Below are 17,550 nucleotides of genomic sequence, written 5' to 3'. Positions count from 1 at the left end.
ACATTTTATGAGGTCGTGTTATCGAGATCTTAAAGAGCTTCTTAAATACGGGTAATATGGTAATTTGAAAGCAACGGTAATATTCAGCACACTGCTCTGGTGATCAGTCATAGAGAGAAGTTCAGTCTCACCTGAAGTTTCAGAATCTGTCTTAGGGGCATTTAGCATCAGAAACATGGCACCTTGCCATATTCTTACATAATTCTGTCACAATACTGCACATATCCTTTCATTTACAGTCAACCTGATAGTGGGTTGGGAAAATAATCTGTATGATCAAAATTTTTCCCATTATTGTTATGATAGAATACAATAAATACACATACAGTATATCAAAGGGACATTTTTGATATTACGCATTTTATCATATATATATATAACATTGACTGTATGATAACCTCACAAATTTTTCACTGCCTGGTCTCGACACATTTTTTGTAATAACTGCATTTCTACAAAAAAAATGCTATAAATGCAAGTTGCACTTTTAGGAATCATTTCATACTGTTGAATCTCCAAACACCAAACAGATTAAATGAACACAAAGTGAAACCCTGTTCTTGTCAAAACCGCCTACATTTCCTGTTCTCGCTCTAACACAGAACCAAAGTTGCAACTGACAAGTTTTCTGTCAGGTGGCCATGTGATTTTTGAAGGCCGCACCTAACACTGACCTTCTACTTTCTAACTCTCCACTGAGGCTCACTAGCTAGGCACCCTCTCATGTGGTCGGGTGAGCTAAAAATGTTGACTTGGAATCCAGAGTTGGTACGTTACGCGACCACAAGAGAGCAAAAAAAGAAAGAAAAGGTGTTTGTCAGAAAAAAAGAGGGTTTGACTCTTTCCACCAAGGCCCCCACCATGGTGGAAAAGTTTCCATTGTGATCTAACAGATTGTCTTCGTGTAGACGGCTCCAAACAAAGGCCACACCAGTGTCCACCTCAAATGTCACACACCCCTGTGCCTGATTTAACAGCTAATTTATATCCTAGTATGGACACCGTGCATCTGGTCACTACCAATCTAAACAGACCTCAACAAACAGAGAACGTAATCAAATCAAATCAACTGTTATTTGTCAAACGCTTCGAATACAACAGACCTTACAGTGAAATGCTTACTTACAAGCCCTTAACCAACCATGTAGTTTTAAGAAAATACCTACAAAAAGTAAGAAATAAAAGTAACAAATAATTAAAGAGCACCAGTAAAATAACAATAGCTAATATCAATATTCAATATCACCTCCTGTATCTCTTTCACCCGTATTCATAAAGTGTCTCAGAGTGCGGATCTAGGATCAGGTTCTCCCTTTTATTCAGTTTGATTTAAAGGGCCAAACTGATCCTAGATCAGCACCCCTACTGAAAATCTTTGGGCCGCTTTCCCGCCCCTTTGTGAATACAGGCCCAGGTCCGTTGTACTTGATATGGAAAAGCAAAGCTCTTTCGATTGTATGGTTACAAGTGTTTTGACTTTTTTTCAATGTCTTCTACTGTAAATTGTATTTTTCATTTGACTTTTTCCTTGTGAGATTGCATTTGTGAAAGACAATAGGATTGTGGGCCCTGACAAAATTGTCAAATTGAGGCTGGCGGCTCAGTATTTACTGTTTAGTTTACTACGGTGCACAGAATGACCATGGTGAGTAGTATGCATCAAGGTGGAGAAACTGTCAAATGAAGAAAGGCCATTGTAACTGCAAGGAAAGAGAAAATTCTGTCAATTTAAACATTGCACAGAGGAGCCATCACCCCAACCTTCCCAAACATTGTGTTCACACACACACGCGCACACACACACACACACACAAAAGAAAGACACCAATGTGGCTGTGCCAAAAAAAACTCCATTATCTGGTATTCCATTAAGAATGTATGACTGATTTTCATATAATGTGTGTCATATCACGAAGTGGCAGTCCACGTTTTCCAATTGTTCAATAATGATCTATTTGCCAATTCAATACTGCAAGAGAGAGAGGGAGATGCCAGCCGCAAATGAATAAAACATAATATGGTGCGGTCGTGACAGTTCCCTTGAACAGCTCCCCACTCTCGTCTCTCTGGAAGACTTGTGTGCAATTGGGGTAAAATCTGTGTTTTGGATGGATGCCTGAGTTTGTGTACAGTACGTACGCCATGCATTTCTCTGTTCTCTTTAGCTCTGACTTGACGCCCACCACACCGTGCACCACTTTCACATAGCAGCAAAGCAAATTCAAGCCTGCATCTGTTCATGGTTATGGAGATAGTTTTAGGACAACATTCAGATTGGGCCGGTGTTGGTGTTAGCTCTAGCGACGACAGCTAATTAGTAAAGCCATGGCATTTGATTTGAGTCCAGCCATGAGACTAAAATTAAGTATAGGAAACATATGGAATGTTCTGGGTTGGAAACAAAAGAGAGATATTACGGAAGCATAAATGCCTTGTTTTAGGACATTGTCCAAGGGTTAAGTGGATGCCATTTTAGATCGGATACTTTACCGAAAAGGAAGAAAATAGAAGGTTCTGTGCTGTAAAAAAGAGTCGGTGAAAGCCTGTTTCTCTTTTAACGTTTTTTAAAATTTATTTATTACGTAGATTTGAAATAAAATAAGCATTGTGACACAAAATAATGTCGCCCGGCGAGGAAAGAAAGAACCAGCATATAAATGTAAAAAAAATAAAATACAAACAAAAACAACTATCATCATCATCATCATCATCAAACCATACATAAAAACAATGCAATTTGAATGAAATGCACCTCCATTGTATGAAGCAAAAATGATCTCATGTCCTTTCGTAAATAAGAAACCTGTCATAGCTGATGGGCAACTTGCAAAAAAAGTTTTAAAATCATTATCATTACTGGCTTTACAAATAAAATAACTACAATTGGCAGGTTTAAATGTTATTATATTTCAATTACAACAAAAAAGGAAATTATGCTACAGTGAAAATAAGAACATATATCTTTGTCATCAAACGCATTAATATTTATCACAAAACTTAAAGGTGAGATCAACACAATAGAACACCTAAGAAGCTACTAGAAACCCACTGCTATGTTTCTGTGACATAACCATTAACATATAGCATTTTTAGTTTACCTCTTTATGTTGAGTGGCTGAAAATTGACAATTAACATGACCAGGTGAATTAAAAATAAAATCAACAAAGACAGTGGCCAAAAATGTTTGAGGCAACACTGTTCACCTGTGAGTGTATGTGTCTACATCTCACTCTTTCTTGTTCCCTTTTTCTCTCCCTTTCTGTCTCTTTTCTCTCTCTCTCTCTCTTTATTTTGCTCTTTCCATTGAATGATCTGCGGGACCCATACTCTGTATTCGGTTTTTAGATTGAACTTTATTGGGAAAAATCACACCAGTGAGCACAGATTTAATGCAAGATCGAGTGTGTGAAGTACTCCTCTGTAATCCACCTGCACAGGCTGTTAAAATTCACAATTACACACACGCACAGACCCACATGCATGTGCGCACGTCGTACGCACAGTCGCATACACATCCACACAGGCACACAATATTTTTTTTTATACAAACCAATGACTTACAGGTAATATTAAAGAAGAAGAAAAAGCCATCTGGACTTCGAATTCCCAATTTGATCCCATAAAAGTGATATTTACAATCACACTGTGACAGCTTGGTAAACCTCCATGGGTCTTTCATATTACAAAAAAAGAATTTATTTAATTACCCCCCCCCCCCCCCCCCCGTCACATTGTATTAATATAAGTCACAGACCCTAAAGCAAAGCTACAGTAACATCAAGGCCTGTGTGCTGAAACCTACCGGAAGAGTATTTTCCCTACAGTACAGGGACTGTTATTGACAAAAGCAAATGTAGCAAGCAAGAAATAAATAAAAACAATAACAAGAAAACTAAACAAAATCAATTTAAATATGATTAAAAGGAGACGAAGGAGAAGAAGAAGGCTTTTTGCTCTTCTTATTCCAATTAAAGCTCAGTTTAGTCCCTGAGGGGGACTATTCTCATGGTAGTTCACTTTTTTTTATTTTTTTTTACTTTGAGACAAAGATGAGTGCTCTAGAATCAGGCGCGAAAGGAAAAATGCCTGGACATTTGTAAGTGCTTTGCGTAAAAAGTTTTTAAAAAAAGAGAGGGATCGCTAGTAGTCGTCAGAATTGCACAGATCCTTCTAAAAAAAACAAATTACATTGACAAAAAAAAAGGTTGAGTTTTGGTGGTGGTAGGGGTGGGTGGGTTGCGAGGGATGGGTCGGGGAGGTGGTGTGTGTGGTTGGGGGGTGTTGAGGGCTGACTCCCTGGTGTCTTTTCTTGTTGACGGCGGCCTCCAGCTTCAAGTGAGGTAGAGTGGCTTGTCCCTAGCTATCATGCTGCCACTGAAAACGAGAAGAGAGGGAGATGGGTGAGAAGAGACGGAATAGGAAAAAAAAGAGAAAAAAACACAGACTCAGAGAGGTGATACTACTTACTCCCCCCCCAAAAACCTGCAGATAGAAAACCTTAAAATGCTTCCCCTTTGAAGTACAGTAGGGACAGCTGTCAAACTAATATTAAAGAAATAAAGCTTGTCCTGTGATTGTCGGAGTACACTCCAAACAGATGTTCCTTACAGAAGTTTCAATGATTATTCAGTGCCATAGCAGAAAAATGTACACTGAATAAATTGACAGACATCTCAAAAGAAACAAGAGAGAAAGTATAATACGTGAATAATACATGTTCAATAAACTCAGCAAAAAAAGAAACGTCCTCTCACTGTCAACTAATTTTCAGCAAACTTAACACGTGTAAATATTTGTATGAACATAACAAGATTTAGCAACTAAGACATAAACGGAACAAGTTCCACAGACATGTGACTAACAGAAATGGAATAACGTGTCCCTGAACAAAGGGGGAGGGGGTCAAAATCAAAAGTAACAGTCAGTATCTGGTGTGGCCACCAGCTGCATTAAGTACCACAGTACATTTCCTCCTCATGGACTGCACCAGGTTTTCCTGGTCTTGCTGTGAGATGTTACCCCACTCTTCCACTAAGGCACTTGCAAGTTCCCGGACATTTCTGGGGGTGAATTTCACTAGCCCTCACCCCCTGATCCAACAGATCCCAAACGTACTTAATCCGACTATCACCCCTGCTGAGACAAAACCGCAACTCGTTAGTGAAGAGCACTTTTTGCCAGTCCTGTCGGGTCCAGCGATGGTGGGTTTGTATCCATAGGCGATGTTGTTGACGGTGATGTCTGGTGAGGACCTGCCTTACAACAGGCCTACAAGGCCTCAGTCCAGCCTCTCTCAGCCTATTGCGGACAGTCTGAGGACTGATGGAGGGATTGTGCGTTCCTTGTGTAACTCGGGCAGTTGTTGTTGCCATCCTGTACCTGTCCCGCAGGTGCGATGTTTGGATGTACCGATCCTGTGCAGGTGTTGTTACACGTGGTCTGCCACTGTGAGGACGATCAGCTGTCCGTCCTGTCTCCCTGTAGCACGGTCTTAGGACTCCCACAGTACGGACATTGCAATTTATTGCCCAGGCCACATCTGCAGCCCTCATGCATCCTTGCAGCATGCCTAAGGCATGTTCACGCAGATGAGCAGGGACCCTGGGCATCTTTCTTTTGGTGTTTTTCAGAGTCCGTAGAAAGGCCTCTTTAGTGTCCTAACTGTGACCTTAATTGCCTACCGTCTGTAAGCTGTTAGTGTCTTAACGGCCGTTCCACAGGTGCATGTTCATGAATTGTTTATGGTTCATTTAACAAGCATGGGAAACAGTGTTTTAACCCTTTACAATGAAGATCTGTGAAGTTATTTGGATTTTTACAAATGATCTTTGAAAGATAGGGTCCTGAAAAAGGGACGTTTCTTGTTTTGCTGAGTTTAGTAATATTGATTCAATAGTATACTGAACAAATGCCACATGCAGCAATATGAAAGCTTTACAGAGTTACAGTTCATATAAGGATATCAGTCAATTTAAACAAATTGCGGTTGGCCTGCGGTTGTGAGGCCCGTTGGACGCACTGCCAAATTCTCTAAAATGACGGTGGAGGTGGCTTATGGTAGAGAAATTAACAGAAATTTCTCTGGCAACAGCTCTGGTGGACATTCCTGCAGTCAGCATGGCAATTGCACACTCCCTCAAAACTTGAGACATCTGTGGCATTGTGTTGTGACAAAACAGCACATTTTAGAGTGGCTTTTTATTGTCCCCAGCACAAGGCGTACCAGTGTAATGACCATGCTGTTTAATCAGCTTCTTGATAGGGCACACCTGTCAGGTGGATGGATTATCTTGGCAAAGGAGAAATGCTCACTAACAGGGATGTAAACAAATGTGTCCAACATTTGAGAGAAATAAGCTTTTTGTGGGTATTGAACATTTCTGGGATCTTTTATTTCAGCTCATGAGACCAACACTTTACATGTTGCGTTTATATTTTTGTTCATTCAAAGGTGATATATGGAGGCCTCAGAGGTTGTTTCAGCATATTAAGTAGCACAACTATGTGTACTTATCTAAGGTTTACTCAGTAGAATCAACAATATTTTTTATTTAGTTGACTAAGCCAGCGTTATGTACTAAAGCGTTGAATTTTCAAGGGGCACATGAGTCGTATCAAACACACTTTCATATGCAGTAGATAGCTGAGCAAACATTGAGGACTGAAATGGTGCAAAGTAAATTCAAAGATATAGGCCTACAAAGTGCCGTAGTCTCAATTTTATTTTTTTATTAACATTTGAGCCAGCATTAAATAATAAAACTGTGTATTCAAGGGCATTCAACAAAGTCCTTTCATTTGAACAGTTAAGCTAACATAAAATAATACTATCTCTGACAGTTTATCGGACACTGGACTAAAGAATCATTCTGAATGGAAAATCTCCATTGAAATAATTTCTTGGTCCTGACCTAGCCTTAATTCGGGTCAGGGAAACTTGCCCTATTCTAAGTTATAAACAGTATTGGAATTAACAATAATTTCCTATACAAAGCCGATACTGGTCTGGGCTGCTCACCTGCAGTGGTTGCCACCGCACTCCCTATCGCAGTATTCACTGTCCCAATCGTGGCTTTGTCTACCCCCAGGGTTGGGGGCCGCCGGGGACTGGGAACCCACACTTTTCTGGTACTCAGACTGTAGGTGGGAGAATCCCTATAGGAGACGGGGAGAGAGAGGCCATGGCATTAGTTTTAGTTTCTGACAACTTATCCTGGCCATATGGAGAGGGGACAATGCTAGAGAAAAGTATGGGGAGGGGATGGAGAGAGAGGGAGAGAGGTTTGCTCTTTACTTATGGTCCGAATGCCAAATTCTGTTACATGCTAATTGGTTTGGCAACATAGTACCTCAAGGGAGCCAATAACATGTACAGTACATTTTAATTTAAAAGAGAGAGGAGTGGGAGGGAGAGAGAGAGAGGAGAATAAAGAGAGGCAGGAAGAGATTTTTATTAAACATCATCTGGGTAGAATGTATACATGCTTGATGCAAATATGAGGAACATACATTTTTTATTATTATATATTTTTTGGGCCCATACTGTTCACACTAGCATATACTACAAAGTAAGCATGTCCACTATTCCTTCAAATAATTTAGTGCACTAGTGATATGTGATATGCTGGTGATATCGGCACTCTCCGAGTCACACTAACCTGCTGTCCAGGAGGTGGTGAGTGAAGGGAGGCCTGGAGTCCCATCTGGTGGGAGATGATTGGCTGGGACTGGCCGTGCTGCATGCGGATTGGCTGGTTGAGGAGGGAGCTCTGGTGCAGGGAGAGCTGTTGGTGCAGGGGTGGGCTGATCTGGAAGGAGGAGGGGGGAGAGGCACTAATGCTGGGCAGCATCTGGGACTGGCTGAGGGTCCGGGAAAGTGCATGACGCGGCGCCCCAGCGTAGCTCTGCAGGTCCGACAGGGGGAAGCCCCCCGGCCCCAGACTGTACGGGGAGGAGGGCTGGGGTGGCACACTGTACAGGGGCGGATTGGGGGGCATCATGTGGGAGGAAGGCTGGCTCGTCTGGGCACCTTTTGTCTCAACCGGGTCATTGTAGGTCTGAGGGCGGAGGGGAAGACAAAAGGGACAAAAAGTACAGTTAATATAACTATACAGTACTGACATACACTGAGTTTACAAACATTAGGAACACCTGCTTTTTCCATGACATGGGCTGACCAGGTGAATCCAGGTGAAGGCTATGATCCCTTATTGATGTCACTTGTTAAATCCACTTCAATCAGTGTAGATGAAGGGGAGGAGCCAGGTTAAAGAAGGATTTTTAAGCATTGAGACAATTGAGACATGGATTGTGTTTGTGTGCTATTCAGAGGGTGAATGGGCAAAACAAAAGATGTAAGTGTATATTGAGAACATATATTACACACTATATAATATATAACACCACTAGGTTTGTGGACAGAGGGAGAAAAAGGAAAGTTCAGATGATATAATATATTGTGCAATGAATTTATATTGCTGAAATACACTGTATCTTAATGCAAATATATTACACAACTCATTTATATTGGTGAGATACAGGTATGTCAACGCAAATATAGTAACCAGTTCATTATACAACTAAAACACTATATTAGTAGAACATATGAATATGTCAGGTCCCTCTATGTGAGAATCATGTTGTTCGGTTCATTTCAGCCTGGGAGTCGTATCCACTGATGTACGTGCTTTATTTCATTCGACTTTCCATCCTTTCATAGACTTTAAATGGCAATATATATGTACACATTGCTGTGGTATGAAATATGTCCAGGCCCTCTCGTTAGCTGTCACAGTTGTTGACGTGATCTATCGACGTCTGCTATTTGGTAATGGCGTACATATATTGAAAAGAGCCAGAGAAATAATCAATGGAAAGATGGATAGATGAGTAAAGATGAGAGAGATACACTGCAGGGTCAAGTGGAAAATGAAATGATGAAGAATGAACTATACTACTCTATACTATACTACCATACTATACTGTACTGCAATATACTAATCTATCGCTATTCCATGAACAACAGGAGATGATTATTTGTTCACATATTGAAATGTGATACTCCCACCTTAAAGGGACAAGGTAAGGAAACCAATATGTAATTTTGTCATTTGGGTGAACTCTCCCTTCATGTGTCCCTTGGTGGGTTGAAAAGCAGAAAACACCACTTTGACTTTTTGAATGAATGAAACTCATTAACTTGGGGCTTTTCACTGTAGCCATCAAGCTCCATTTGTGTGCGAGTACCTTTTCCACCAACATAGATTATCAGCGTGCGTCACAAACAAAATGGCAACAGGTGCACGCCAAACGCACGGAGCACGTGACTCGTCCAGAACGACACTCTGTCGACTTCCAATTACCTTCAATTTCTCTCTCCTTGATTCCCACTTCCTTTGAAAAGACTCTCTCGTCAGCAATTAAAACACACTATTTAAAGAGGACTCCCTTTGAATGGCTAGATGTACTATGTGTCTTGTTCTGAGTGGTTGTGATTGCATAGTAGATTTGCAGTTTTTTCTGTCTGTTTTAATTTCTTTTAAATGCCTGCCAATCTGCTAACGCATCAATCAAGCCTCTGAATATGAGATTTGTCAGAAATAAATATTTAATTACGCAAACGAGCGATGAGAATGGTCTTTATTAAAGGGAGAAAAAAAACCTTCACAGGGAAAGAAAGAGGTTGATGAATAATCTGTTCATGCCTTAATCAAGGCACTTGTTTTGGGCTTGTAAGCCTTGGAGGAAGTGTGAGGCAATGGGGACCGGTGGGAGGGTGTTTAACATGGTAATGCAATTTGGGTTTGTGTGAAAGGAAAACAATGGAGTGAAGACATGGAAATTGAGAAAATAGGTGCTTGGCACTCAGACTGGCACATGAAAAATATTAGTATATCATGATTCAATCCTGTACTATGCATTTAATCTGGTTCTGAATATGTATTTCAGGGTTGATCTACTACATTGGATTCATAGTGTAATTTTACAAGCTTGAACATTTGGAAAACATGGACATTAATTGATTCTCAGATGTTGTCTGAAGTCTATATATTAGAATACATGGTCAAGTTTTAGATATTTAAATATATAGAGGAAAGAAGAAAGGTTTGAACAATGATTGGATGAAGCTACAGCTGCACCATTGAGAGCATCTTGACTGGCTGCATCACCGCTTGGTACGGTAACTGCAAGGCACCAGACCGCAAGCCGCTACAGAGGGTAGTGAGTACCGCCCAGGACTGGGGCTGATCTCCCTGCCATCCAGGACCGCTATGCCAGGCGGTGTCAGAGGAAGGCCCCCCAAAAATGTCAATGACCCAAACCATTGACCGTTCTCTTCGCTGCCGCAAGGCAAGTGGTACCACAGCACCAAGTCTGGAACAAACAGGGCCCTGGACAGCTTCTACCCCCCCCAAGCCATAAGACTGCTAAATAGCTAATCAAATGGCTACCTGGACTACCTGCATTGACCCTTTTTTGCTCTCTTGCACTGACTCTATGCACACACACACTGGACTCTACTCACACATACTTACACTGACACCTACACACACTACATACTGACTAAGTAGCACTGACATCATCTTTGAGGAAGCGGTAATGAGGTGACCCATAATGATTGTAATTGAGATCAGCTGTGCGGGTGAATTTAACGCGTTCTGATGGTTTAACGAGACATCAGCTGGCGATAATCTAGTGCCATCGATGTTTGCAATACACCCCTTGTTATTTGAGTGTATTCCAATACATTCTGTAGGCTAGCCATTAGCCTGTCCATTTAAACATAATGAAAGGTGTGAAAAGCGATATTAGGCTACTGCGTTTCCCTGGCTGAGTTGCTGAGTTGATTTGGGCCATCAATTGATTGACAGATGTAGACCTACTGTAAAACGATAAACTTTCCTGCAGTGTGGATGCTAGCCAACATTTTATAGTTAGGTTAACGTACAATTTTTCAATTTAGTTAGGCTATGGTGTTTGGTGTGGATTGAAAGCCTGTATTGTGTGGCTTTAATATTTCATTTCGTAAAGCTGTCAAGATGTTTATGCATTTGAGCCTATCCAAAGACGATTTCATTGAGCTGAGACACTTTTCTCTGATGTGTAAATTACCAGACTATTCGTTTTACTTCTTGGAATCATTGAAATAAATGGAATTAACTTGTGGGCCTAATGGACTGCGTTTAGACAAGCAGCCCAATTCTGATGTTACTTTTTCACTAATTGGTATTTTGATCAATCCGACCAGCTCTGAAAAAGATCTGATGTGAAAAGATTGGATGTTGGTCAAAAGACCAATTAGTGGAAAAGTTTTCAGAATTGGGCTGCCTGTCTAAACATAGCCATTTAGGCTCAGGCTTGTCACTAGATTGCACAGCATTGGGTATGAACTCTTGAGGCTCGACACCAGCGCACACTGCTTAGACCAATGCGCTACGGTACACAATACTCAGCAAGCACTAAGAATGCTATGAATACTGATGATACATAGGCATACTTTTTGTTTTTGTTTCTTAAGCCTTCCCTAAACCATGGACCGCCCTTAACCTTAACCATTTGGAATGAATGCCTAAACTGTTAACCTTTGAGTCGTTTCTTTTTGTTTTAACCCTGTAACAATGCAGAATTAACACTGTGACCACACATATTTAATGCGTCAAAAATAAACATTCATCCAGGAGTCTAAGGGCAGTGGGGCCAGATTCAAACCCATGCTGACTCTGGCATATGTGTCAGGGTAAACAGCTGTAACCGCTGGGCCACACAGGCACTGAGGTAACCAATAATTCATTCTGCTTATTGCTTGCCTTCAACATATAATGAATAAATTCATCTAACAAACAGATTTTTCCCAACAAGGGAAAGGATACCTAGTCAGTTGTACAACAGAATGCCTCTTACACATTTAACCCAACCCCTCTGAATCAGAGAGGTGCGGGGGGGGGGGGGGGGGGGGGGGGCTGCCTTAATCATCATTGGACTAACTGCCTTGTTCAGGGGCAGAACGACCGATTTTTACCTTGTTAGCTCAGGGATTCGATCCAGCAACCTTTCAGTTAATGGCCCAATACTCTAACCACTAGGATATCTGCCACCCCACACAAATATGTACATTTATTATAATACACATAAGAATTTACACGAGACGCTCTGTAGCCTGCACGTAGCCTACAGAAGGTACAATGCATTGTATACAAACACCGCCTCCAGCTGCCCCCTGGTGGCGATTCTAAATATTTGTAAAAATCCTCCTGCTTCAGGATTATTTTCCTCCCACTGCAGGATTATTTTTCTCCTGCAACGAAAGGGGTCAAATTTTGATCCAACCTCTGTATCAAATCTCATCTCCAACAACCCAGGATATAGTCAAAGAAACAATCCTCAGGCAGCCCACACATTTGTTTCTCATTCAAAAACAGACACAACTAGGTGGCACCATGCTAGGTAATTCCCACTTCTGCCTCCACATACGCAAGCATGAACACACACAGGTACACACACACATACATACATGCATACAGTACTTAAGAACACACACATACTGTATACACCCTCACTCTCTCCCACACAGACACACACACACACACAACACAAACACACCTTTCATCCCTCCCTCACTCGCTGTGTTGCAAATAACACGGGCAAATAAAGGAGTGTGTGTGTGTTTGGCCCCTAATTTTCACTGTTCTCTTCGGAGCACACACACACCCAATCCTCAAACGGCACCGCACGGAGATCCTCCCCTGGGATGAGAGAGGAATTCTCTATCTAATTTATCATCCCTTATATCGCCGCTGACCCATGTATATCAGAGATATGACCTCCGCCGTTACCTTGGAAACCAGACTGGCTCGGTACGCAGCCAGGGCTTTCAGGTACTCCTTCTTGGCAGCCTCTGTTTTCCTCTTGTAGCCCTGCGAGATACAACCAGAAACAAAGCAGTGGTCAGTGACAAGGTGCTTGGGCTAGGCTAGGCATTTTACATGATGTTTTAGTCATTTAGCAGATGGTCCTTTTTAGGCTAGGCATTTTATATCACATAAATTTAATTTAGCGGACATTCTTTTTTTTAAAGGCTAGGCTAAGGCTAAAAGCCATGGGGTCCTGTTCAGGAGGGTGTTACAGATAGAAATGTATAGGTTGAATAGAGGATTTTGTCAGTTCTATTCGTTATATTTCTATCTGCACTGTTCTGAACATTTTGCCACACTGAATTTACCCCTGGTCCCGTCCCAACCTAGAAAACACCATCATTTACTCCATGATGCACATAATGTCAATGCCATGTGAACCACTGAAAAAAAAATAAAACATGATATCATCCCATTCAGTTTTGTGTCGGTTTTCCCACAGTCATTGAAAATGTGAGGTGTTTAGAGTGAGAGGTATGATGAAATTAAGGTAGAGAGCCAGACTTTAAAAAACACTATTCTGCATTTTGCCTCTCTGTCTTTGCCTCCATTAAAGCACACACATTGCTAAATCAGAGTTGATGTCCCATCAAAGCATCAAGACGAGATGAAAATTCCAAACAGCATTAGCACGAGGCAATAGGGATCCGCCGAACGAACCTCAAATGATGCGTTCAGAAGGGCAATTCAAGTTAATGTAATAGGGTGTCAGTCATGTGCGGTTGCTAGCGTTTGCTGAGGCTGAGACTGAGGCCCCCGTTCCTTTTTGATGGTAAGAAAACAAGTGCCAAGTCCATCCCTAGATTGATAAGAAAGTCCTTGACTACGTCCCAACTGGCACCCTATTTCCTACACAGTGCACTACTTTTGACCAGAGCCATATGGGCCACCCTATGGGCCCGGGTCAAAAGTAGTGCACTATGTAGGGAATAATGTTCCATTTGGGACGCATGCATCAGATTTGGGCTTCTCTTGGGAGTTCTTCTACACAACAGACTGCATGAGCAGATCGAGGATAATTAAAGTTCTCTTCATGGAGCCCCTCTGTGGTCTTAAAGACAGGTCATTCTCTTTGAAAGAGATGGGCTAGAATTACCATTAGGTATTCATGCGTTGCAAATGTACATAGACAAGACAGAAATGCACATATGGGCACGCTCACATGTACACACTGAAAGGCGCAGACACAGGCATCCCATATGAAAATCTCCGTTTTTTTTCTTCTTAAATTTCCTGTGAAACCATATTTTAAATTGTATTAAATTAAGAGTTCACATGTTAACACCACCTTTTCACATGTGAGGAGAATAACATGTTTTTACATCACATGTGATTTGCAGATTCACGTGTGAATTTGCAGTTTCACATGTTAAAATGTGAAAATATATCACATATCAGATGTGAAAATTTCCCTTTTACTTGTGGAATTGCAAGTTCAAATGTGACAATCACGTTGGCTCGCTAGCTAATATTACGTGTATGATTTGTGTAGCAATATTAATTGTATCTCAGAGCTATTTGCATTGCTAGTTATAGCCTAATGTTAGCTATCTAGATTCATGCAGGGTAGTAAACGTTATAAATTGGGATTATGGTTAATTGTTTAGCTAGCTAGCTACATGTCTAAACATTCTGTATCCTGTGCATGTGAAAAAATATGTGTTTACCAGAGATAGTAATGTGAAGAACATGACCTGCACCAAAGTCAAATTAGGATATAACGTTAGGCCAATGAGACAGTCCAAGTTCTAAAATTCTTTGGTAGAATGCCCTGTGTCATGTAAAAGAGAAATATACGCATGAGCTCAGCCATCCACATAAAGAGGCGCACAAGCAGTTATTGGACTGAGAACATTTCCATGCTGTAATTTTGTTTTACAACATGACGTCCCAACCAGAACACAATCAGAATGATTGGGAACTATTTCACACTTGGAAGATTTTTTTACATGACACTCGGCTTTTATTTCATCACACTCACAACCGTAAGCTATTTTCTATAATTGGCTCACCATTAACTTGTAAATAATTATCTTGTTGTGAGTTTATTTTCCTTTAATAATGAAGACAAATGAGCTAAAGTGAAGATGTTGTCAGCTACGTGATACGGTCATCATTTGAACTGGCTAGCCAGCTAACTTAACATTAGCTAGTTAGCTAACAAGCTAAAAACAAAGCAAAACATTGTTTAGAAAGTTGCTTTTAGTTGCCTAGTTTGATAGATTGACATATACTAAATTCATTCATTCATGGATTTAACTAGGGGGCAGTATTTTTTCTAACTAGGGGGCAGTATTTTCATTTTTGGATAAAAAACTTTCCCGTTTTAAACAAGATATTCTGTCACGAAAAGATGCTCGACGTTTCCAAAACTGCAAAGATATTGTCTGTGAGTGCAACAGAACTGATGTTACAGGCGAAACCCAGATAAAAATCCAATCAGGAAGTGCCGCATTTTTTAAAACCGCCTCATGCCAATGACTCCTTATATGGCTGTGAATGAGCTACGAATGAGCTTACGTTTTCTACGTATTCCCCAAGGTGTCTACAGCATTGTGACGTCTTTTTACGCATTTATGTTGAAGAATAGCCGTAAGGGACCACATTTAGCAAGTGGTCACATGGTGGCTCCCGCAGAAAATCTTGCGTAAAGTACACAAGTAGCCATTTTTCCAATCGCTTCTTATGAGAAACCAATTGCCCCGACGGATATATTATCGAATTGTTATGTGAAAAACACCTTGAGGATTGATTCTAAACAACGTTTGCCATGTTTCTGTCGATATTATGGAGCTAATTTGGAAAAAAGTTTGGCGTTGTAGTGACTGCATTTTCCGGTTGATTTCTCAGCCAAACGTGACGAACAAACGGGAGCTATTTCGCCTACAAAAATAATATTTTTGGAGAAAAGGAACATTTGCTATCTAACTGGGAGTCTCCTGAGTGAAAACATCCGAAGTTCTTCAAAGGTAAATTATTTAATTTGATTGCTTTTCTTTATTTTCGTGAAAATGTTGCCTGATGCTAGCAGAGTCTAGCCATAGCATTATGCCATGATAAACTTACACAAATGCTTGACTAGCGTTGGCTGTAAAGCATATTTAAAAAATCTGAGATGACAGTGTGATTAACAAAAGGCTAAGCTGTGTCTCAATATATTTCATTTGTGATTTTCATGAATAGGAACATTTTCTAGGAAGATTTATGTCCGCTGCGTTATGCTAATTAGTTTGAGGCTACGTTACGCTCCCGCATGTGGGATGGGTAGTATCAAGAAGTTAAAATACACTAGTTATGCTTTTATGGACAACCAGGCTGCTGATGTCATACAGCCTGTAGTTTTTGTGTTTATACTTTTTCATAACGCCAACGAGAAGTTTGATGTCGGACGACAATAGAATGTTCATGATGTCACCGCAACAACTGTCGATATGCATGGTATAAACCTGCCTTTAGTCTTGAAATCTTTGGTTGTTTAGTACATGGCCTCACATGTGAATCCTTAAAGAGATGGGTGGGGCTAAGGCTAAAGAGGGTGTGAATGATACTGAATGATTGTAGACAAAGAAGAGATCTCCAGCAGGTTTATCAAAACATTCACGGGCCATTTTCTCAAAAGTGAGGTTATCAACTTTCAAAGCAGAAAAACTTTCCCATTGTTCCTTAACTGTAGTGTATGATATACCATTTTCTAGCTCTTTTATCCAATGTAAAAAACATCATTTCAAATTTTGCTACATAAGCCCGAATCGAACCGGTCGAACCGGTCACATTTGCAGTTTCAAATTTTCACTTTCATGTGAAAATCTAACTCTAAAGACATTTACAGTGGGGCAAAAAAGTATTTAGTCAGCCACCAATTGTGCAAGTTCTCCCACTTAAAAATATGAGAGAGGCCTATAATTTTCATCATGGGTACACTTCAACTATGACAGACAAAATGAGAAAAAAAAATCCTGAAAATCCAGAAAATTGCTGATGGTAGGCTTTGTTACTTTGGTCCCAGCTCTCTGCAGGTCATTCACTAGGTCCCCCCGTGTGGTTCTGGGATTTTTGCTCACCGTTCTTGTGATCATTTTGACCCCACGGGGTGAGATCTTGCGTGGAGCCCCAGATCGAGGGAGATTATCAGTGGTCTTGTATGTCTTCCATTTCCTAATAATTGCTCCCACAGTTGATTTCTTCAAAGCAAGCTGCTTACCTATTGCAGATTCAGTCTTCCCAGCCTGGTGCAGTTCTACAATATTGTTTCTGGTGTCCTTTGACAGCTCTTTGTTCTTGGCCATAGTGGAGTTTAGAGTGTGACTGTTTGAGGTTGTGGACAGGTGTCTTTTATACTGATAACAAGTTCAAACAGGTGCCATTAATACCTGTAACTTCTTAAAGAAGAAGTTACAGGTCTGTGAGAGCCAGAAATCTTGCTTGTTTGTAGGTGACCAAATACTTATTTTCCACCATAATTTGCTAATAAATTCATAAAAAATCCTTCAATGTGATTTTCTGGATTTAAAAAAAATTTTTTTGTCTGTCATAGTTGAAGTGTACCTATGATGAATATTACAGGCCTCTCATCTTTTTAAGTGGGAGAACTTGCACAATTGGTGGCTGACTAACTACTTTTTTGCCCCACTGTACATG

General features: G+C 40.7%; 1 protein-coding gene across 6 annotated transcripts in view; it reads right to left on the bottom strand.

Moving 5' to 3' along the window:
• Positions 1-2,715: 2,715 nt before the first annotated feature.
• Positions 2,716-17,550, bottom strand: part of tox2 (TOX high mobility group box family member 2) — a 136,465-nt gene continuing 121,630 nt past the window's right edge. For all 6 annotated transcript variants that reach the window (XM_020483878.2, XM_020483857.2, XM_020483847.2 and 3 more), the window contains 4 exons: positions 12,835-12,915; positions 7,660-8,058; positions 7,020-7,156; positions 2,716-4,375 (listed from right to left, as the gene is read on the bottom strand). In XM_020483878.2, coding sequence (XP_020339467.1) covers positions 4,333-4,375; positions 7,020-7,156; positions 7,660-8,058; positions 12,835-12,915 — 660 coding nt within the window. In that variant the 3' untranslated portion in view covers positions 2,716-4,332. The remainder of the gene's footprint in view (positions 4,376-7,019; positions 7,157-7,659; positions 8,059-12,834; positions 12,916-17,550) is intronic.

The sequence above is a fragment of the Oncorhynchus kisutch genome, linkage group LG1, assembly GCF_002021735.2.
Source record: "Oncorhynchus kisutch isolate 150728-3 linkage group LG1, Okis_V2, whole genome shotgun sequence".
NCBI classification, from domain to species: Eukaryota; Metazoa; Chordata; class Actinopteri; order Salmoniformes; family Salmonidae; genus Oncorhynchus; species Oncorhynchus kisutch.
The sequence above is the reverse complement of the archived record's forward strand: the minus strand, read 5'-3'. Positions and strand labels throughout refer to the sequence as shown.